We start from the raw sequence: 22,959 nt of genomic DNA, 5'->3' as shown, positions 1-22,959 counted from the left end.
CAAGTCAATTAATAACTTTTTTTTTTTTTTTGTTAAAGGAATATTTTACCTATAATTTAGATATATATATATATAATATGAAGAAAAATATAATATAAAAAATATATTACCTATATCTCAGGTATACTATACTTAAAAGAACAACTATAAAGAACAAAATGACTGAACCTGATTCAAAGTTGAGCATATATTCAATATAAAATAATAATAATAATAATAATAATAATAGAAGAAGAAAAAGTCGATACTATGACTGCATAGCAAATGGATATTAGACCATGCTTCAGCGGGTCATTTGTGCCTTGGGATGAACCACAACTCTGAATCTCCATTATTTTCTCATCTATTTTAACGAGTGTTTGGCTTCCCTTGAGCACTAAACTCACTCCATTATTTCTTTCTTATGTCAATGTACAACATTTAAATATTAAAAAAAAGAAAAAAAAAGAAAAAAGAAATCTTCCTAATTAGGTGCTTTACTTACCATAAATTTAGTAATTTATTATCAAACCACCATAAAAATTTGTTGCAGTTAATAACTTCATTATTTCTTACGTTTTATGTGCTAAAGGGTAAATTGGATAAGGAAAGAAATATAATATTGGCTAATTATCTCATTAAGGTAAGTAATCTAAGATAGTGGGCAATATTGGAACAAAAAATGATTTTAAAAATATAAAAATCAAAAGATTACATCATACAATATTTAAAAAGGAATGTAATCCTATTTGGCACAAAAGTCAAAAGACTGATATCAAAGTTATCAAATCCGAAGATTAAACCGAACTCCTAAATGAGAATTTGGATCTATATCAACTTTTATATTCAATTTATTTATAAGAATGTATTGAAAGCTTATTTTCCACCTTTCTTCTTTTGTCCAAAAGATCATAATTTTGTTGCTAGTGCTGGCCATGCCTTGACAAGGACGTCAATCTTATAGCAAATTTGGTTTAGCCTAATCCATCTTTTCATAGCCAATGGGGTCTAGTTCAGTGGAAAATGACCTTAATTTGTATACAGTGATCTCATATTCGAACCCCATGACACTTTGGCAGTATATATCGATCTCAAATGAAAAGCACCAAATCTTAATGCATGTCAACAACTAAGCTACTTAGTGACCACCACAACTCAGAAATAGCACTTTCAGAAGTGAACTGGAGAACCTTTGTCAATCTCAAAGTATATTTGTAAATTGTGAGTGCAAGAACAATGAAAATCGACGGTACACGTAGTCTTGGCTTGGGTTGATTTGGGTCCCGCCCACTTCGTGAGTGCCAAATGGGTATTGCTAGCTAGGGCTTAGCTAAGCTTTAATTGTGCATAGAGCCCACACATGAAAAAGGCAAAGCCAAGATTTAGCTTCACCTTTCAGCTTCTTACCTCTGAAAATCAGTCAGAGTTTGGCATTAATACAAAACAAAAGGGCACCAGATTAAACGTGACTATTTCTAGATAAGGAATAGCATACTCGTCATGTGAATTAAAACCCCAACAAGATTTCAGTTTTCTGTTGATGTGCTTGAGATCCTTGTGTGAAAGAAACTTGTATTTTCTTGCCTGCATATACATTAGCCAGGAAGAAAAGCAGATTGGAAAATGAAACTAAAAGGTTATCAGATTAAATTTTGTGAAATCCTGAACTTAATCATCTAGCCTTATGATATATAATTTTTCACAAATGTTTGCGCCCAGGCCGCCTAGCGCCAGGCGGGTGAATTTTAATATGCAAATTGATCTCTAATGCGCCTAGCTCCGAGGTTATCAGTTATGCTTACTGTTATACTTAGATACATTAGCCTCATGCTATGCAATTGATCTCTAATGCTCATATTTTTAATATCTTATGAAAACTAATCATATCCATGTATAACAGTAAGCATAACTGGCAATTGAGAAAAGAGATCGAAGAAGAAAACCTGTTCCTGAAGCATTTTCCCACTCTTGTTTTCAAATCCCAAGTTTTCTAAGATTGTTTCAGCAGCTAAAGGATAAAAGCTAGGGTTGGTTTGGTTGACGACAAGTTTGGTAAATGTGAACTTACCTTTGTGAAGCAATGTGAAGCTGAGAGAGGTACAGAGAGGGTCATGGACACAACAAGGCACGCCATTCAAGCTTTCAACTTCGAGTCTCTTTCTTCCTACTTCCTTTCTTGAGCTCAGTCTCAGTACCGGGCAGTAATAAACGACTCTCAGCCCGTAGCATGAATTCTAAGCCTAAAGAAGAAGTAAGTATGGGCCTGAAGGTTCAACAATGAAGGCCTTTGATTTTTTATATTTTATTTTAATACAAGCGATATTGGTGGAGGGGATTCGTACACATGACCTTGGGTGTAGGGATACCAATATCTCACTTCGCATTGATTTTCTTACCAGTTGGTGGATTAGTTGTCTTCTATTAGGGATGTATAATAGAGTATTAAACGTGAAAATGCTTAATTCTTTATATCGGTAATAATTCTAGAAAAGTAAAAAATTAAAAGGGGACAATAAAAACTAAGATAGTAGGAGCCTAATAGTAAGGAATAATGCTTTAAACTACTCTATTCGATAAACAAAAATCGGGGAAAAAATTTAAAAGAAAAAAAGGATCCCATTATATATATATATATAAAGTATCGCCACTTGGCTATACTATTTATTTATAAGAAATAAAAATAAAAACTAGATAGTATAATATTTTTTTTAAACATAATATTTTTTTTTTTAAAAACGAGTATAGCTGTGCGGCTATACTATTTATGAAAAAAGTTAGCCACGTAGCGCCTAATTAAAAAACGTATAGCCGTTCGGCTATACTATTTTATAAGAAATATTAATAAAATCGAGTATAGCTGTGACGCTATACTATTTAGTTTTTTTTTAAAAAAGAGGACCGTATAGTGATTAGGCGTCCACGTTTCAAAATAAGTATAACTGAGCTGCTATACTATTTTAAAAAATAAATAAATAACCGAGTATCGCCGCGTGGCTACACATTTTGGAAAAAAATTAAAAAAAAAGGGCTCCCTAGCAATTAAGGGCCACATGCCAAAATTTGTATAGCCGCTCGGCTATACTATTTAAAAAATAATTAAAAGGAGTGCAGTCGAGCGGCTATACTATTTAATTAATAAAATTAAGAACAAAGGAACCTCCTAGTTGCATTATAGATATAAATTTGTTAGTTTCAACATAACCAAAGGAGATATTAATCGGCCACTATTAACCACGCGGCTATACTATTTTTTAAAAAAATAAATATCGAGAATTGCTGCGCGGCTACACTTTTAAATTAAAAAAAAATTTAAAAAAAGGGCTCCCTAGCAATTAGGCGCCATGTTCCAAAATAAGTATAGCCACGCGGCTATACTATTTAAAAAAAAGAAATTAAAAACTAGTACAGCCAGTTGCCTATACTATTTAATTTTTTAAAAAAATTAAGAATAAAGGAACCTCCTAGTTGCATTATAGATATTAATTTGTTAGTATTTCAACATATCCAAAGGAGATATCAATTGGCCACTACATAATATTTAAATATATATATTATTTTTATTCAATAATATGTGAGAATTATTGATATAATACATTAATTTTATGTGTTTTATTGAAAATTTTGTAAAACATATGTGTATTAAACATGAGAAATACGTACGTACATGTACAATAAGAGTATTGTACGTTTGCTTTTTAAAGAAAATGTAAATTTTACCGAGTCTTTAAGACGTGTACAGAACAATGATGTATTATTGAAAAATAAGCACATACGTGTATAATAGATTATTAAACGTGAAAGTGCTAAATTTTTTATACGGGTAAGAAAAGGAAAAATTAAAAGTGGACAATAGAAACTCAGGTAATAAGCGCCTAATAGTAATGGATAACGCTCTAAACTACTCGTATCAATAAACGAAAATATCCAAAAAAAAATTTAAAGAAAAAAAGGATCCCAATATATATATATATATATGTAGTATAGCCGGTCAGCTATACTATTTATTAAAAAATATATATATAGTATTAAATTTTTATTAACATTTTTTTATTAAAAAATCCAGTATAGCCGCACGGCTAGACTACTTATGAAAAAAAAAGTTAGCCACATAGCGCCTAGTTGACCACGTGTAAAAAAAGGTATAGCCACCCGGATATACTATTTTATAAGAAATATTAATAAAACAGTGTATAGCGGGTGACCCTAGCGATTAGGCGCCAAGTGTCAAAATAAGTATAGCCGCGTGTTGGACAGGATAATGAGTCTGTTCCTTTGCACCCAAGGGTAATTTAGATTATTACATCATGTATCCGGGAAAAATAAGTACCAAAATATCATTCATAAGATTTGAGCTCGAAACCTAATCAAACAAAAGAAATGACTAATTAATCATTAGACCAAAAGGTGAGTATCTAGAGTAGCCTTTTAAAGACATAATTTTTTCACGAAAATGCTGCCACATATTCTTCCACTGAATTATATATATGGTGGTGATGCAAAAAGTAAGAAGCTGAGCCTTTATCTTTTTATGCCAATATTTGAACCTTATTAATCATAATCAATGTAATTATTGGGATTAGATTACTCCAAGTATCATCAACTATATATATATATATATATATATAGATTTTCTATTTAAACCCCGCACTTCTCTTTGTTCACCCCAATACTTAAATCATTAAGCTGTAAGTTTTATTATTGTGTAAAAAGACAAAAAAGATCATCCAACTTAATAATTAACCCTAGTACATCTATACACACACCCCCACACACCCCACCACTCTTTATATTAAGTTTTAAAAACCTCCTTCCAACTTCCTGTTTTCAATCTCTCTCTCTCTCTCTCTCTCTCTCTCTCTCTCTCTCTCAACTCAACAATACCCAAGTGTTAGAATTCCAGTTACAGTTCTTGGAGAAAGGTAAAGTTGTTTTCTTTTTCTAGGAAATATTAAATTTCAGATTTGGGGTTTCATTTGTTTGTGTTTTTTTACTGAGAACAAAGAAAATTGTGGGATTTAAATAGAAAATCTCTTTTAGTTTTTATTTTTTTAGTTTGGGGTGTATTTAAGGGTAGTTTGGGAAGATAGTGGGGTTTTCTTAGAAATTGTGAAAATTTAAATTAAAAATTGGGGTGAACTTAGAACATTGGGTGAACTAAGAGAAGTGTGGGGTTTAAATAGAAAATCTCTATATATATATGGGGGCGGATCCATGACACCATATTTTTTACACAAGTTTTGACACAATTTTTGGGCCATTAGATTACTCCACTTTTAATGGTTGAGATTAAACATGACATGGAAAAATAATATTTTTCTCGTTAATTAATATTTATACATTGTGATTAAAATTCTGATACCTTATTAATTAAGAATTCATTCTCTCTCTTCTCATTAATTATCTTTAATTAATTAATTTTCTCTCTTTCTTCTACAGAGAATTGACGCCTCTCTCTCTCTCTCTCTCTCTCTCTCTCTCTCTCTCTCTCTCTCTCTCTCTCTCTCTCTCTCTCTCTCGTCCCCAAACCAGCTTCTTAATTAATATTTGCATTGTGGTTTCATATCATTTTCATTTTCCTCCCAAATTTCTTCCTTTCACTTTTTTTTATAATGTCTAAGAGGTGGAAGAACTGACTGTCATTTTCCTCCCAAATTTCTTCCATTCATCTCTCTCTTTCTTCACTTTAGTCACTCCATCATCATCATCCACACACTCCTGCATTCCTATTTTTCTCTTCAATCAGTAATCCTTCATAACCCACTCTTGGTATTGATCTCTCAGTTTTAATTTTAGTGAGGTATAATTATTGGAGAAATCTGGAAAATTTGTAAATGGTGGAGTTGAGAAATATTGGGTTGGCTTCGGTTTTGTGGGGGAACAATATACTTTTGGGGAATCTCTTCCTCTTTTTTTCTTCAAATTTTATTATCTCTTGGGCAGTTTTGGAAAATTTGGAAAGGTGAAGCTGAGAGAGAGCTTGGGTCCTGTCAGAGAACAGTGAAGGTGCGGTTTTGGGGAGAAAAATCGCACCATGTATTGATTTCTTCTCCAGATCTAAGGAATCTCTCATGTCATTCCATTATCATAAAGTATTATCATTTTTCACCTTTTCAGTTAAATATATTAAGCAAAAGACAAAAAGAAGAAGAAATCAATATATGATATGTGGGTGTTAAAGAAGTGACTGAAGAGGAAGTGATGAAACACCATAAATAAAAGAAGAACAAACTGTTTTTTTTTTGGGGACTGCAAGAGGAATGGGGGAGAGAGAGAGAGGAGGAAGAACATGGGTGAAAATACTTTGTAAAATTTTAAATTGAAAAACAAATTGATTGTGTGGGCTGGTTGATTAAAGAGAAAAAGAGGAGTAAATGCAGGGTGTGGGTGATGATGATGGTGGAGGAGTCATTGAAGATAGAGAGGGATGCGAAAGGTTGGAGAAAATGGGTTCAGAACATTTTTTTAATATTTAAAATTGGAAGTAAAATTAGTTTTCAATAAAAAAGGGAGGAGAGAGAAATTTATTTTATTTTATTTTATGAGAGAGAATAAAATTAATGATTGTTTATTTAAAACATTAAAACTATTTGTCATGTTAGATTTAATCTCAACCATTAAAAATAAAGTAATCTAATGGCCCAAAAATTGGGTCAAAACTTGTGTCAAAAATATGGTGCCACGGATCCACTCCCTATATATATATATGAATAATCTACTTTACAGCGTTTGTATCATTACATCTTATGTGGCAGATAAGGTGAACAACACATCAATTAAAATTAATTTAAAGTTTTCTTATCTTTTATGATTTATTGACACTTTTTAATTGATGTGATTGTCACTTCATCTGCCACATAAGTATAAATATAAGATATAAATGTGGTAAGTGTAGCATTACTCTATATATATATTTTAACTTGAAAGCTCAGTTGCTATAGGATTAGATCCTCTTGTTATTTTATGTCGTGTGGAAGTCAACGTACAAAAAAAAAAGATTCTTTGAAATAATGGCTGTGGTTTATCTTAGAATGTTTTAATGTGGCACTATGGCCACAGCAGCATCAAAGTCGTTTTATATATATATATATATATATATATATATATCAGCCCTTCTATTGAGGATCCTCAAATTATTTGAGAACGCTAGTACCTACTATTTTTTTTTCCAATGATCCAAACAATTTATTTTTTAGGTATTCATTCATAGATTATCCTTACAAAAAATTAGACAAATCAGAAACCGTTTCGACATCCAATTGTATCCTACAAAATCAATGAACACGGTGCTTTAAGAAAGTACTAAATTTTCAATAACTCAATTGAATAGTCAAATGATATCGAATTTAAGTGATTTTTTGTAGAAATGATCTTTGAATGAGTATCTACAAAATAGACGGTTTGGATTAGTGAAATGCAATCCGGAGTGGGCCCTACAAGAGGTGTCCCTAAACTAAGCTTATTTGAGGGATCTCTCTCTCTCTCTCTCTCTCTCTCTCTCTCTCTCTCTCTCTCTCTATATATATATATATATATATATATATAAGAATGTATTGAATCTTGTTTTCCACCTTTCTCCTTTTGTCCAAAAGATCAGAATTTTGTTGCCAGTGCTGGCCAGGCCTTGACAAGGACGTCAAAATCTTATAGCAAATTTGGTTTCCTAATAAATATTTCCATAGCTAACGAGATCTAGTTTGATAAAAAAAGACCTTGATTTGCATGTTAGTGGTCTCAGATTCGAACCCATGTCACTTTGGCAGTATATGTCAATCTCAAATGAAAAACACCCAAATCTTAATGCATGTCATTGTCAACAGCTAAGCTACTTAGTGATCACCACAACTCAGGAATAGCACTTTCAGAAGTGAACTGGAGAACCTTTGTCAATCTAAAAGTATATGTGTAAATTGTGAGTGCAAGAACAATGAAAATCGACCGTACACGTAGTCTTGGCTTGGGTTGATTTGGGTCCCTCCCACTTCGTGAGTGCCAAATGAGTATTGTTAGCTAGGGCTTAGCTAAGCTTTAGTTATGTATAGAGCCCACGCATGAAAAAAGCAAAGCCAAGATTTAGCTTCACCTTTCATGCACTCAAGGATTGAAGATTTGGTGATCACTTTACTTCCAAGGAGCTGACTGTTTGAGAACTGAAACTAAAATAAAAATTCCCCAACTATGTGGGGAGGGGGAAAGGAGGGTTGTTTATGTCCTATGATTCAGATATTATCTTGTTCGGTTATTGACGAGTTAAGACATATTGTATTAAAATGGACGAGTGTTCTAACTCATGTTTGATGAACTTAACAATAATGGGACTAGACTCATTAAACCTTCTTAATCACGAGTTTTTTGAACCTTTTTGTGATTAGTTTTTGGAGACCATCTTAATCACTTGTCCTTAGCTTTAATTTATCCTCTTGAACTAATTGATTTTGCATTTATTCCCAAGAATCTATTGCGTTAAGGAATTCAACGAGCTCTGAAATGGTATGTTTAGAACTCTGACGAGAGAGAGTGCTCCTCAGGTATCTGGAAATGAGCGTACATGAAAGAAGGTTTATTAGTATCGTCTAACAACAAACACCCCCCTCCCCCCATCCCAACAATTTAATGTCAATGTGTAAACAATTCTACTTGAGCAGCCAACAACTTTGTACACCTGATTTTCACTACGCAAAGCAGCCAATGAGAGAGAGAGAGAGAGAGAGAGAGAGAGATCAAAAAGTTGAACCACGATCCAAAATCCAAACTCTACCTAGCATGATGAACTTCAGTAAGGGCCATATTATTGTTCTTATCTTTCGGTTGGGCTCTATCTCACTAGATACGAAATGACCAACTTCTCTTCCAACTCATAAATTTCATTAAATGCTTGCTGCTCCTATAACCCTAGCACTCTCCAACCAAATCCTAATACTCAAACCTAAAATGGGTTAAGTATTTCGATTCTTTAGAGAAACTTTCCAATGAAGTTGTCTTTGATATTTAAAATTAATGACCAAATTCTGAGCTTGAAGGGCTAGAAGCTTGAACGGCATCGTACCCGCCCAGGAGGGAACAGAAGTGTTGCATCCGTGAGCATGATTTTATCCACTTCCATCTTTGCAGCATGAAGCAAATTCTACAAACATTCCATAAAAAAAATATTTAGCTGGTTAAGCAAAAGCCAGGTTACCCTATCCGCCACAAAGCTGATTAGTGATATATGGCTCATGTGCAGGGGAGTGGGACTTTCGGAGTTCTTCCTTTGACAGAAGTGAACTGACATAGCACTACCAATCTCAAAAAATTCCTTGGAATACATTGTTTGTGACTGGCTATTTGTTATTTAAAATGATGGCAGCAGCAACTCAACAAAGAAAGACTCTTAAAGATTCAGTCGAATAGACGTCATGTAACAGAAGAGAAACTGAACACACTATTCAGCCATATACAATTAAAATAACAGAGCAAGCAGGAACAATATGGTTGAGAGTTCCATGAAAATATGACTCTAGCATCTCGAGAGGCTTACTCTGTTTACCATGAAAAATGGAATGCCTTTTTAAGTTTTTTTCTTTTCTTTCATGATCTGTTATACTCATGAGATATATTATCCAAAGGAAAGGGAACTTGTTAGTACCTTGAAGAGATTCTAACTTGCTGAAAAATCAGCAAACTTGAGCTGAAGTTATCCTTCACACTGACTGGACTCATGTTGGAACACCCCAACCTGACATACGATTTCGAACCTTGAGAGGTTCTAGTAATTCAAATACATCCTCAGCCTAATGCTATTATGCAATTGATCTCTAATAATGCTCATATTTTTGCTACTTGGGAAAAAACGATTGGGAAAATGGAAAAATAGACCCGATCCGCCCAGGCCGCCTAGGCCGGCGATTTTTAATATCTTATGAAAACTAATCACATAAGTATAACAGTAAGCATAATTGGCAATTGAGAAAAGAGACTGAAGAAGAAAACCTGTTCCTGAAGCATATGCCCACTCCTGCTTTCAAATCCCAAGTTTTCTAAGATTGTTTCAGCAGCTAAAGGATAAAAGCTAGGGTTTTTTTTGTTGACGACAAGTTTGGTAATGTGAACTTACCTTTGTGATGTGAAGCTGAGAGAGGTACAGAGAGGGTCATGGATACAACAAGGCACGCCATTCAAGCTTTCAACTTTGAGTCTCTTTCTTCCTACTTCTTTTCCTGACCTCAGTCTCAGTAATGGGCAGTAATAAACGACTCTCAGCCCGTAGCATGAATTCTAAGCCTAAAGAAGTAATATGTATGGGCTTGAAGGTTCAACAATGAAGGCCTTTGGTTTTTTTATTTTTTATTTTTTATTTTAAAATGCAAGTGATATTGGTGCAGCGGTATTCGCACACATGACCTCGAGTATAGGGATACCAATATCTCACTTCACATTGATTTTCTTACCAGTTGGTGGATTAGTTCTCTTCTGTTGGGGATGTAAATTACTGCAACAAAAAAAGGTCAGTAGTGAACAAATCATGAGTGGTCACAACTAGTGTCAAACCAGTGACCAAATCTATGAGTTGAGTCACTAATTCTTCATGAATTTTACTAAGTCTTTAAGATGTGAACAAAACGAGGATGTATTATTGAAAAATATTTACGAACGTGTATAATAGAGTATTAAATGTGAAACTACTAAATTTTTTATACGGATAATAACTCTGGAAAAGTAAAAAATTAAAAGGGGACAATAGAAACTCGGGTAATGGTATAATAGTAAGAATAATACTACTCTTACCACATTTGTCTACCACATCCTTATACAATCTTATGTGGCAGCTGCTGTGGACAGCCACATCAATTAAAATTATTTAATTTCTTTTTCTTTTATGATTTATTCTAGTATTTGTTTTTCTAATTGTCTTAATTAAAATACACTTCATTGATTCAATTGATGTGACACATAATATGGACATGTCACATCATGTGGTATAGAAATGTGGGATAAAAATGTAATAAGTGTAGCATTACTCTAATAGTAATGGATAACGCTCTAAACTACTCTTATCGATAAACGAAAATAGGGGAAAAAATATAAAAGAAAAAAGGATCCCACTTTATATAATATATATATATATATACAGCTATACTATTTATTTTTTAAAAAAATTAAAAATTAAAACCCAGTACAGCTATCCCAAGTTTTTTTTTCAAAAGGGGCTCACTAGCGATTAGGGGTCATGTGTCAAAATAAGTATAGCCGAGCGGCTATACGGGTTTTTTAAAAAAAAAGAGGGCTCCCTAGAAATTAGGCGCTACGTGTCAAATAAGTATAGTCGTGTGGCTATAATATTTTTTTAAATTAAAAAAAACCAATATAGCCGCCCGGCAATACGATTTTTTTTAAAGAGCTCAGCCGCGCGGCTATACTATTTGTCAGAGACAAAAAAAACGTTAGCAGCATAACGCCTAGTGGCTCACGTGTCAAAAAAAGTATAGCCGGCCGGCTATACTATAGTTGTTTTTTTTAAAAAAAAAATCTAATGCTGTGTGTGGTATAGGCAGCCATCTTTTGTCCGTTTAATATCATCTCTTGAGCGTGTGAGGTTAAGAAGTTGAGCAACTACATGGGTCAAGTTGGGTTCTTTCAAATGAATTTTGATATTGAATTATGGAAATTATGCTTGATGTGCTGAATTGCTATGAAATTCTGTCATTTTTTGGAATATGAAATTGTCAAATGATCAATTAGTAGTGGATGTGAAATAGTTATTTGATCAGGAAATATCATCTTAAGAGTTATGTTAATACTATTTTGTTCTTTCAGTTTCTTCTCCTATTTTGTTCTTATTATATGTTTCTTTTCAACATGCCTTTCATCCAGTCCCCTTTTTAGCTCAACTATGGGAAGTCGAAGGTTTTTTAAGGTTTGTTCATCATATTGTTTTTATGCTTAACTAAAGTCTTAATTATCTTTGATGGTATGCAGATTCTATATTTTTGTTTTCACCATTGGCCATCCATACACGGAATATCTGTTAGCGGATCCAGGTGCACACTTTTAGTGCAGATTAGTGATTTGATCCTCATATTTAGCATAAATATGTGTACGGTAGACAATAGAGAAGGGTTTGAGCAAAAGGTTCATTGTATTTGGTTGTGTTTGTTGGAATGCGCTCATAAGCATTAATACATAGCAAAGCATCAAGAGGGCCCTTCTCAACAATGGATAAACTTTTACTAATTCAGGATGCAGAACATAAGGTTGATTGTTAGCTTTGGCTTGAGTAATTAGTGCAAGTTGTGCTAATTTGATGATTAGAAAAGCACTCTTGTTTCAGGTTCTTTTCTTTGCATTGTGTTGTGTATGTAATTGCATTTCGACCGCTAGACTCTTGTGGTTGACTTTTACCTAACACATTTTAATATTTTTTAACTAGCAAAAGCCAATTTAGGATGTTGAACCTTTTATAAGACAACGCACTCATAAGAATTAAAAGTCATTATTGATTTCATTCAAGTTTAGGGAAATTTGGGATTGTGAACCTTTTACTTAACACATGTTATTTTTCATGTACAATGCTTAATCTTCTCATATATTCCATTGCTGGACATTGTAGAACTGGGTTTAGACTCTCTCTTATTTGTGTGTTCTGATGGTCTAAATTACTTCAATTTTTTCATGCAGGTTCAGGAAGTAGTCAAAGAAGGTGTGGTCAAACACGAGATATTGAGCAAGAGATGTGCTGGTTGAAATACATTTATCAATTTATTTTTAGAGTTTGTATTTGAGAGGTGTATATCTTGTGAATTTGTTGGAGGAATGTTGATACCTATATAGTTTTTGGAATGATATATGATACACATTGTGTTGGGTATCATGATTTTATCTTTAGTAGACTATTTATGAAGAAAAAAAAAATAGATGTGAGTTTATAGTGTCAATAAAGAGTAAATGGACCTAATTAGTCTCCAATTGTTCTACGGACATTTAGTGACCAAACAATATGGGCACGTGATCACGTTTTAGTGACCAAATTGCATGTTTTAGTGACTAAATTAAAAGCCTTTACCCTCTGTTTGGATGAAGGAATTGAAAATTACATAGAATTCTAAAATGACGGAATTTAGATCTCCATCATTTCAATTTCTGGCAATTGAAAATTTCAGTGTTTGGATTTATATATGTCGAATTTTGTAAATGACATAATTTTGTAAATGACACTATGGAAATTGTGAAATGACGCATATTTTGGTGGAAATTAAACTTGGGAATTTGATGCCCCAATTTCCACGATTTTTTCACGTGTCATTTAATAAATTCCACGCTTAAGTTGCCAAACAAGGGAATTGTCAATTTATCCTCTTAAATTCCCAACTTTTAGCTAAATTCCGAGTTATTTTCCATCATCCAAACAGAGAGTTAGTGATGAAATTTGCGGTCACTAATAGTAGTGACTAATAGAGGTAGTCACTAATTGTTTGCGTTTTAGTGACCAATATTTGGAGTTGGCAACTGAATAGAATTTGTGACAAGCTTCAAGTGACCACCAATTTTTGGACACTAATTATATTAAGTGACCAAAATCTTTACTTTTTGTGACCAACTTGATGGCCATTCATAAACATTTTTCTTGTAGTGAATTATGGTTTAAGGTGAATAATAATGTTGTAGGAGTGTCTGGCTACCTGTCGAGCCCACTTTGAAAGCTGAAGATATATAATATAGTAAAAATTACCGAATATATAATATAGTAAAAATGATATTTTTCTTTTGTAAGTAGGAATTTCTACTTTCCTGTCAATCACGGTTTGATATATGTATGTAAATTTTTACTGTATATGTATTAAATTATGATTTGCAAGAAGAGAAATGTCTCCTAACACAAAAAGAGACAAGCAATGTCTACTATATATCATTATATGAGTTATTTACTCAAATGATCCTCAAACTCATACCTGAGTTGCATTTTGGTCTCTCAACTAAATTATTCATTCAAATGGTCCACCAACGCTTTATTATTTAGTGAATTGGTTCACCGTTACATTTTCTATGAGTTTTAGTCATGTGAGGAGAATATGAAGGGTAAATGTGATTTTTTCATAATGGAGTTTTCGTTTCCCTTTTTCTTCTTCTTCTTCTTCTTCTTCCCTCCCTGTACAACCAAATGACAGCGGCGTTGAAAGACAACCAGTTGCCGTCGAAGAGATGACAACGACAGCGGCTTCATTCAAATATGAATTCTCCGACTTTGATGGCCAAGGTTGCGGCACTCATTGAGCTCTGTGACAAATTACAATGGTGGAGCCGACTTGTTGCGCCGCTAAATTGTAAGAAATGGGAGCAGAGGATTGAGGGAGAAGGCACATGGGTGCCTTGATCAATTTATGGTATTAGATTCCTCTCGCTGGAGTTGCAAAAGTGGAAAAAGAAAAAAAAAAGTTTCTCTTTTGTTGTTCTGTAGGATAGATGTGGGATGAGATGAAGGGGATATTTCTTGTTTTTATTTATCACTTGTTTTTTTATCTGTTCTTCATTAGGAGAATGAAGAAATTTATGTTTTCTCCATGATGAGAGAAGAGAAGAAGGCAGAGCCACCCCCACCACCAGCCCTAGCCCACACCCATTGCCCATCCCCTTTGCGTCCTTCCTCTATCTCTGTTTTAATTAATTAATTAATATTTTAGTATAAATTGGCGATTTTAACCCTCAAATTAACGGCAATATTGATGGAGTGTAATGATATGACCAATCCGCTGATTAATAAAAAGTTGGTGGACCAATTAAACGAATAATTTAGTTAAGGACCCTTTGAAATTCATGCATAAATTTGAGGATCATTTGAGTAAATAACTCATCATATTATATCATATCGTATTGGAGTTAGTTGGAAATGGTCCATCATCATGCACCAGTATGTGGAGCCCTTAAAGCCGATAATGTGGAGGCAAATTTATGGTTTCTTCTCATGTGCGGATAAGTTTAATAATAATAATATTTTTATTTTTATTTTTATTTTTATGAGTTGGTATGGTTGGAAAACTTGGAAGTGTGTAGGGATCTTCAAGCGTGGATGGATGGAACGAGTGATGGAGTTTTTGATTTCGATTTCTCCAGGCTGTCTTATAACTATTGTGTCCCCAATAATACGAGGGAGATGCCTTTGGTTCCCTTTCATGAGCGTTGCTCCTATTAGGATCAGCCACGTTTGGCACCAAAGAATCTTATATGTTATAAGAACCAATCACATTCATCAACTTTAACTTTAATCTGCATTACCAAGAAATAAAACAATTAAGATGATACGTTTTCTTTTTCTTTTTTTTTTGGGTATGAGGTTATGCGGGGGCATACATTATACATACCCCTTAAAACTCTATAAAGACAATTATAAAATCAACAACGCAATGATACAACTTGAATCAAATACGAAATTAGTAGGCTTGAATTTATCATTAATGATATGATTGAGAATATTGGATTGGATTAGCGTCAACCGCACATAACCGATTTCCTCTCCATTTCTTAGTAAGTATTTATATTCTTTATTTATAGGCGTAATTGCAACAATTCTCTATTTACAAGTTCAATTAAAAATTTGACATAGTCGCCTATGGGTCTAACCCAATGAAAATGGGTTGTAACTTGCATATCAAAGGTCTCATATTCAAATCCTCACGACATTATAATTGTGTGTGTGTGTGCATGAGTGAAAATTTGGTTTGGGAATGATGAAAACTAATTAATTAAACAAGTTGAACTTGAGTTGATAATTAAGAGGACCATTAAATGAAAAGAGTCAAATCAATACTGCGCGAACCACAGATTATAGCCAATCAACCCACTAATCCTGAATTCAACTAGATGGATTATAAGACCTCTACTGATTGTACGGCTTCCACGTCATAATCCCATCAATCCTTACGAACGTGTTGCTATCATCTGCCCACGTGGCAAGAGGGAAATGCACCTCTACTCTTCACCCACAGTTACCAATTTCTCCAACCGAGCGATTTCAACCGTCCGATTTCAGCCAACAGTTATAAAAACATCACCAAAACCACTGCCTATCAATCTCAAATCTTCATTTGCAATGAAACAGTTCCCAGTGGGGACCACACGCTTCTGTCATATCTACAGTAACGCCAAATCAGCCTCGTCGCTCCATCATTTTTAAATATTATCTTCTGATACTTATAGATTCCGAATTACAAGCATCGAGCCGTTGATCTATCCGTGGGTCCCACACCGACTAACGGCCTCGATTTTCCACTCTCTCTCCTGGGTGACTGGCGTTAACGATGACTTGGTTCATCATTATAATTATTGGCGCTTTTTACAGTTGGACCCCCGGTAAAAGATTCGCTGGAGTTGAGAAGCTTCCTGGTGTTCGACACGTGCCTCCTTTTTCGTCGGTGCCTTCATCGCTGTCCATGGGGGGCTACTTGTAGAGTGTTTTATTTTATTATATTAAACCAGATCTTCTTATCTGCTGCTTCACTTCACTCAAAAAAAAAGCTCTCAGTAGACCTAAAATCCCCAATTTGGATTTCCAGAATTTTCAATTGGATTCTAGGGTTTCTGAATCGGCTCCCACAATCCACCATAATTGATGCCACTCTCCTCCGCCATGTAATGTAGGGTTTCAATTTCAGCAAATATGGATTGGGTCTGGTACGATACGAAGCCAGCAAAAGTTTCAAAGAGGGTGTGGTTAGTAATTCAAAAAACGATGGGGCTCCTCGTGGGTGGGAATCACACCTCCTCCAGGTTTTGCACTCGCTAATCTACTCTCTCATTCTGTGTTTGGCTTTTTTCCCTCGCAAAGTTTTCTTATAGAATTCTTTACCAATTAAACAAAGTTCCCAACTTTACTCTTTTTGATAAAAGAACTGATCTTTGATCGAGAAACCCCATTTGCTTGCGTTACGATTTGGGCCGTATGTTTCGGTGCCGAGTTTTCAAAATGAAAACAATCAAGGATTTGAAGGCTCTGAAATCGCAGATCCTTCATGGGTCTTTGGCCAGGCGTGTGTTTTTCCGCGCTTTCTTTATCGCCTCGGCCATGTCCGTTATACCGTTGATTCACATTTTGTCAGGACCCTATATAACAATGTTCACTTTTGTGAATCCGGGTGACTGCGCCTCCGAATTGGGCCATACCCATGTCGACTTGGCCCCGGGAAAGTTCAACTTTCAGAGTCGTTACCTGAATCCCTTTTGGGGCTCTTTCGATTCGGACCGGTGCAAGCAAGATGTGAACTTGACTGTCAGCGTGGTCAGAGAGCTTATGGGCAAGCAGCTATTGAATTATGGTACAAAAGCTCTCTGTGTTGGAGAAGGCTCCGCCTCAACCGTGTTGGCGTTGCAAGATTTGGGTTTCCCCAATGCTCGTGGTGTTTATGAACGCCGGTTCTTCTCACTCAAGCGCAAACAGTTCGTGTACGAAATTGACTATGAGGACAAATCTTTTGATTTTGTGCTCTCCAGGGATCTAGATAAGGTTTCTGTCCCTGCGCTTCTTGTGCTCGAGATCGAGCGTGTACTTAGCCCTGGTGGGATTGGGGCAATACTTGTGGGTAGCAGCATTTCCGCCCCGAATAGCTTGATTAGGTCTGCCACCCCAATTTCTTCGTTACTGAAAAGTTCCAGCGTTGTGCATGTTAACCACATCGGTAACTTCACTATGGTTGTGTTCAAGAAAAGTTATGAAAATGCTGGGCTTTTTGAGAAGTATCGCCTTCCGGCTGACTGCCAATCTCTCACAAACAATCGACCTTTCATTGGGAAAATGGAGCCTCTTGTGAAGGAAAAGCCAGTCGATTATGGAAAGAAGTTCAATTATTTGCCTAATTTTGTTGATCTTTCCTCAAAGAATCGCTTGGTCTATGTTGATATTGGGGCAGCGGAGCACCTGAACTCAAATGCTACAAATTGGTTCCTGCCCTCTTATCCCGTCGAACGCAAATCTTTCCATACTTATTTTGTTGACCACAACACTTCTGTTCTATTGTCCTATGTCAAAAAGCCAGGAATCACCTTTGTTTATCATCCAGGGCTGGCTGGAATTAAGGCTCAAGTCAATGATACAACTGATGGAGAAACAGAGCCATATGTGGGAGATGAAGGGTTTGATTTCCATGCCTGGTTTAAGGAAACAGTGCAGTTTGCAGATTTCGTGGTCCTGAAGATGAATGCAGGGAATGTAGAACTGAAGTTCCTCGCGGAGCTGTTTGAAAGTGGAGCCATATGCTTTGTAGACGAGCTGTTTCTTCATTGCTCCAGCAGTGTTGATGCAGGAGGTGCAATGCCGGTGGACTGCATGGACATCTTCGGAAGCCTCCGTAGCAGTGGTGTCTTTGTGCATCAGTGGTGGGGAGACGGCAACCCTGTTGATGTTCTGTGATCTGTTCGGTTTGATCATGTTTCAACCGTGCTGTTGTGTTATGTTGTTGAACTCGGTAAGTTACCATGTAGGATGTGGGGGACATTAATAGTCCCTACATCAAAAGTTGCTTTAATGGTTGGGCACTTAGGTTAAAATAAACAACCATTGTTATCTTGTGTGGTGTGTACTGTTTAAGTACTTTGTGTAGGATGAAAAACATCCAAGTTGTTGCTTCATGATTGGTTGGCCATTTGAGCTTTCCAACTTGGTAACTTATTAATCGTATGTTCTCTGTGTGTTTTATATGGTTTGCCTTTGATTCTTTTTCTTGGAAACTCGTTTAGAAATGCTTTCTAGGCCCCGCCGCCGAAGAACTTGATATGCGTAAATTGGTGGAAGGAAAATTTAACCCCTAATCTGATTCAATCTCCTGTTTAACGTCTTATAATTATTTGTTTATGCCCTAAGCACAGCGTGGTGATGGACTTTGTTATGAGCTTCATGTTTTTACCCCACAAATGAAGGGGGAGTTTCTTTGCTTTACTTTTTCGCCATCGCCTTTGTGCTCACCCTGGCTTTAGCATGACCACTTTGTTGGCATTATTTCAGGGCTCACAACTGCTCGAGGATTGAAGCAATCAGCGACTTCACTGGCTACAATCAACACTAGAAAATGATACACCCATTTTATCGTTAGAAAGAAGTAGACTAACATAAACTGTACATAAAATGTAGAATCAGAACTGTACAGAAGATTGATTATAGTTTCAAGTGAAGTTTCACTTTGGTCCATATAGTTTCAATTGTCGTGATTTAACCACTGTAATTTACTGATTGTTGCAATGTGAGCAAAATGGCTTAACTCAGCCACTATTTCAACGGAATTAGCATGTGTGTGGGTGGCGTTTTTATACTTCCAAAAAGGCCAATATACCCTCTCCTATTTCACAGGCAAGCTAATTATGTTGAAGAAATGGACAAAATTAAGTCATTTAATTGAAAATTAATTGAAATCACAAGGATCAAAATGAAACTTAGCGAAAACTAGGAGACCAAAATCATACCTCTTGAAGGCCAATCACAATCTACTTGAAAATGCACACTTGGAGACGACCTTTGAAAAAAAAAGGACCATGGCAGCTTCAAGAGACTTGACACATTCATGTTTGCTGATATAAAATAATGAAAGTGATAGACGATCTACCGCACTAAATTGTTATTAGTAGCAATTATTTAGCGCCATTAAGTTCACTGATTCATATATGGCCACAAAAAGTTGATAATGAAACCTCTCTTCGACTTTTGCTAAATTGTGAAGATTAAGCTGTTTTGCCGTCGGTGGCAATGATTTAGTAATTTTACCTTACCTTAAAGCATAGAAGCCTCAAGTTACCTGCTCACCTGTGGAAACTAGAAAAGTGTGATAAGACAAACTCTCTTCAGACTCCCCAAAAAAGTCAAATGGACCAGAAAAAAACTATGTCTTATACTTCTCTTTGCCCAGTTGGAACTGGAAAATTTGTGCCAAATACTGCAAATGATTATCTACATTAACCTTTCTTGAACGAAATAATTACAACAGTAGAAGCAAACCAAATGTAGAACATGTATATTTGTGAAGCATTGCCACTTGACACTTCATACAGCATATAACTTGCCTTTTGATTCTTGAAAAACAAATGAGAAGGAAGAAAGGAGGGGGTGGGGAAGGAGGGTGCCATTAACCATACAGAATGCTAGTGGCAGAACACATCCTCTCATTCCTCCGGGCCATTGTTGACCTTTATCTCCAAAAGCCTCTCAACTGGTTGTCGGCAAATTGGGCAACGGTTTGTCTGGAATCTCAAAACCTTGGCACACCCACTGCACATGCACTGCAGCAAGAAAGAAAATCCAACCAATAATCAGCCACGAAGAATTTTTTATTCATGTTGAGTGAATTTCATTAGTTTGTCAAGATGATAACTCGATGGAAGCAAGTTAATGTAATCCTTTAAAACCTACAAAAGATCCTCATCTCATTCCATTTGCAATTGTGACAAACTTTGAAAAGAAAAACAGGGAAGTATAATTACCATGTGTCTGCATGGAAGAACAGTTGTGTCACGTGGTTCAGACAGGCAAATGACACATTCTTTTCCAGGGTCATTCCCGTCCAAGTCACCCTCAACTGAATTACCAATGCCATATATCTCCTGTAGTTCATACCTCATCCCATTCACCCAAAGAATCTGCTTGACAACCCTCACCTGGAATTCACCTTTCTCCCTCTCAAATATGGCCTGAGTTATCTGGGAGTTCGTTGTTACGGATACAGGGTTTCCCTCTGATCCATCCTGGTTAGGTGGGGATGCCTCTGCCTTTACAGCTATAGGATAGATATCCAAGTCCGTTACTTTCAGTAATTCTGTCTCCTCAAACATTGAGAAATTAATTCCAGTTCCAGAGGGCTGTCTGAACTTCTGGCCGAGACCTTGTTGAAAATGTACCGTCACAGGTGGAAGGTTAGACTTTGTTGGTGTCAGGTTACAGTCCTCACTTTCTTTCGCAAAGAAGATAATGGTGATGCTGTTTCACAGAGCCATATATTAAGATTAAAAATGACCAGATGATCAGATAATGTTAAAGAACATAAAAATGTAAGGATCTTAGTGCACTACAATCTTAATAAAGCCTTGTCCTCCAACAGTTATGCATGTAAATCAAATGAGTTATCAACACCTTGGCCAAAAAAAAGATACCATTACTATAATTCCACATGGAAATGTCATCACAGCATGGTATTTGAGTATGATCTGTTATGCATAAAGTATCATTCCTTGTGTACCTCAAACAAGGGAAATATACTAGGTTGTGGAATTTAAGTACCACAAGAACATACCGAGCTGAAAGATTAGATGGCCACATATATGAGAATTTCTTATATCTCAACACCACCAAAACCATATAGAAACCTAAAGTCCTCACATCATCATCTTATATTTCCTAATTGACATTTCTGAGGTAAACACCCTCATTAATCCCTATTCATTGTCACCAATCACGCTCTTATCCCATATGAATTGTCTAGACACTTATGCCCTTTCACTTCAGTAAGGTTCCCAAGGCAATTTTACCTATTTTATATACTATAATCACCACTGAGATCACAGATGACTGAAGGTCACTTGATACATATTGTTGGTTTGCCACAGTTCCAAAAACCTTGGTAAACCAACAAGATTTATCTTAGTATCATAGAATATGATTCAAATCCTGAAAACTGAAAGATAAGAATTTATGTTAAAATTCATCCATTTGGATCTTTAGGGGTAGGAAAAGGTCCACATGTTAGGGAGAGTGTTAGAATATAAATAAATAAAAAATGGCTCGCATCCTAACAGCTTAAGCTTTTGGAAACAATTAGAACTGAAAAACCAACAAAATCAATCATTGGTACACACCATCAAGTCACCTATCCAACCTGTTAACCTATCCATCTTGCCTTCTTCAAAAGCAATACGAATGGATCAAGCTAGAATGGCAATCATCACTTCAGAATGGTGATGCAAGTCATGTGCTTTTCAATAACACTTGGATTCTCACCAAAATTGTCTTCCAAACTTCCATAACTAGTAATCTACTATCAAATTGATTACCAATTTCTCTCAAAACTGCTACTTTTCCAAACTGTCTCAATCCTACAAATTCAATCTCCACATTCCACCAGTCCAAGCTAACACAACAAAATAAAAACAACCAAACCAATAACAATATAGCCCAATTAAGCTAATCCCACATAAAACCAAATATCAGCCCCCAATTAGGCATTTAATGCAGAAACAAAACATAAGTTAGTGAAAAAGCAAACTTCAAGTTCAAGACAAAAGCTTTAAGCTTCATATGATACCTCCCAGCAACCGTGGCATCAAAAGTAAAAGAGACAAGGAAGCTTCCAGGATTTTCCTCATCGGGCTCGACCTTGAGAGATTCCTTCTTCAGATTCACATCGTTCCTTATAGTAACCGCCTTCTGATGCTCGACATACGGCGTCGGAGCCTGCATTACAGGACCGCACCGGTACCGGCCGCCGGCCCAATTTGGATGGGCCGGGTCCATATGCGGGTGGGGCACACGGTGGTGATGATCGTACGGAGCAGGCAAAGGCATCGGCATAGGCGGCGGCGGGTAGTAGCCCGGGTACTGGTAGTACTGTGGCGGGTTCGAGTTGGGGTTCGGGTTCGGATTATGGTTCTGGTATTGAGACGGGTACGGGGTCGCCGCGGCGAATACGTATCGGTTTGGAGAGATTTCGGGCTGAGGCGGCGCGGGAGGCGGCGGAGAAGGATGGTTTTGGCGGGCCCCATGTCGCCGCCGGGCGGCGTTGCTTCTACTGCCGCTGTTTCCCATGTTGGGTTTGGTGGTGTTCAAAATTTTTCTCGGGAAGCAAACAAATTCAGCCTGAAAACCTTTGGTTGTGTTATCAGACAGATTTAGAAGATGTGAAAGATTTTTTAATTTTTTATTGCTCAGAGAAGATGTGAAAGATTGGAACTTTGTTTTTGTTTTTCTCTTCGTGTGCTGTTCCAAGTGAAAGAGAAATTTGGACACTAACAGAGAAGTATAAAAATGAACCCAAAAAAAAAAAA

General features: G+C 35.9%; 2 protein-coding genes across 2 annotated transcripts; one reads left to right on the top strand and one right to left on the bottom strand.

The window, feature by feature from the left end:
- Nucleotides 1-16,274: 16,274 nt before the first annotated feature.
- On the top strand, nt 16,275-19,215 carry LOC103342124 (uncharacterized). Its single transcript, XM_008245706.2, has 2 exons — nt 16,275-18,404; nt 18,941-19,215. The coding sequence occupies exon 1, from the start codon at nt 16,886-16,888 to the stop codon at nt 18,347-18,349; it is 1,464 nt and encodes a 487-aa protein (XP_008243928.2). The 5' UTR covers nt 16,275-16,885; the 3' UTR covers nt 18,350-18,404; nt 18,941-19,215.
- A 578-nt stretch (nt 19,216-19,793) lies between these two features.
- On the bottom strand, nt 19,794-22,959 carry LOC103342125 (putative E3 ubiquitin-protein ligase LUL2). Its single transcript, XM_008245708.2, has 3 exons — nt 22,221-22,959; nt 20,407-20,899; nt 19,794-20,205 (listed from the first exon to the last, which is right to left on the bottom strand). The coding sequence occupies exons 1-3, from the start codon at nt 22,718-22,720 to the stop codon at nt 20,089-20,091; spliced, it is 1,110 nt and encodes a 369-aa protein (XP_008243930.1). The 5' UTR covers nt 22,721-22,959; the 3' UTR covers nt 19,794-20,088.

The sequence above is a fragment of the Prunus mume genome, linkage group LG1 (assembly GCF_029339155.1).
Source record: "Prunus mume cultivar Tortuosa linkage group LG1, ASM2933915v1, whole genome shotgun sequence".
Taxonomy (NCBI): domain Eukaryota; kingdom Viridiplantae; phylum Streptophyta; class Magnoliopsida; order Rosales; family Rosaceae; genus Prunus; species Prunus mume.
The sequence above is the reverse complement of the archived record's forward strand: the minus strand, read 5'-3'. Positions and strand labels throughout refer to the sequence as shown.

Coding starts and splice junctions, on each gene's coding strand:
- LOC103342125 (XM_008245708.2), bottom strand. CDS start 22,720: ATGGGAAACAGCGGCAGTAGAAGCAACGCCGCCCGGCGGCGACATGGG. Junction 20,900..22,220: donor GATGCCACGGTTGCTGGGAG/GTATCATATGAA, acceptor TCTGTGAAACAG/CATCACCATTATCTTCTTTG. Junction 20,206..20,406: donor TTCTTCCATGCAGACACATG/GTAATTATACTT, acceptor TTCTTGCTGCAG/TGCATGTGCAGTGGGTGTGC.
- LOC103342124 (XM_008245706.2), top strand. CDS start 16,886: ATGTTTCGGTGCCGAGTTTTCAAAATGAAAACAATCAAGGATTTGAAG.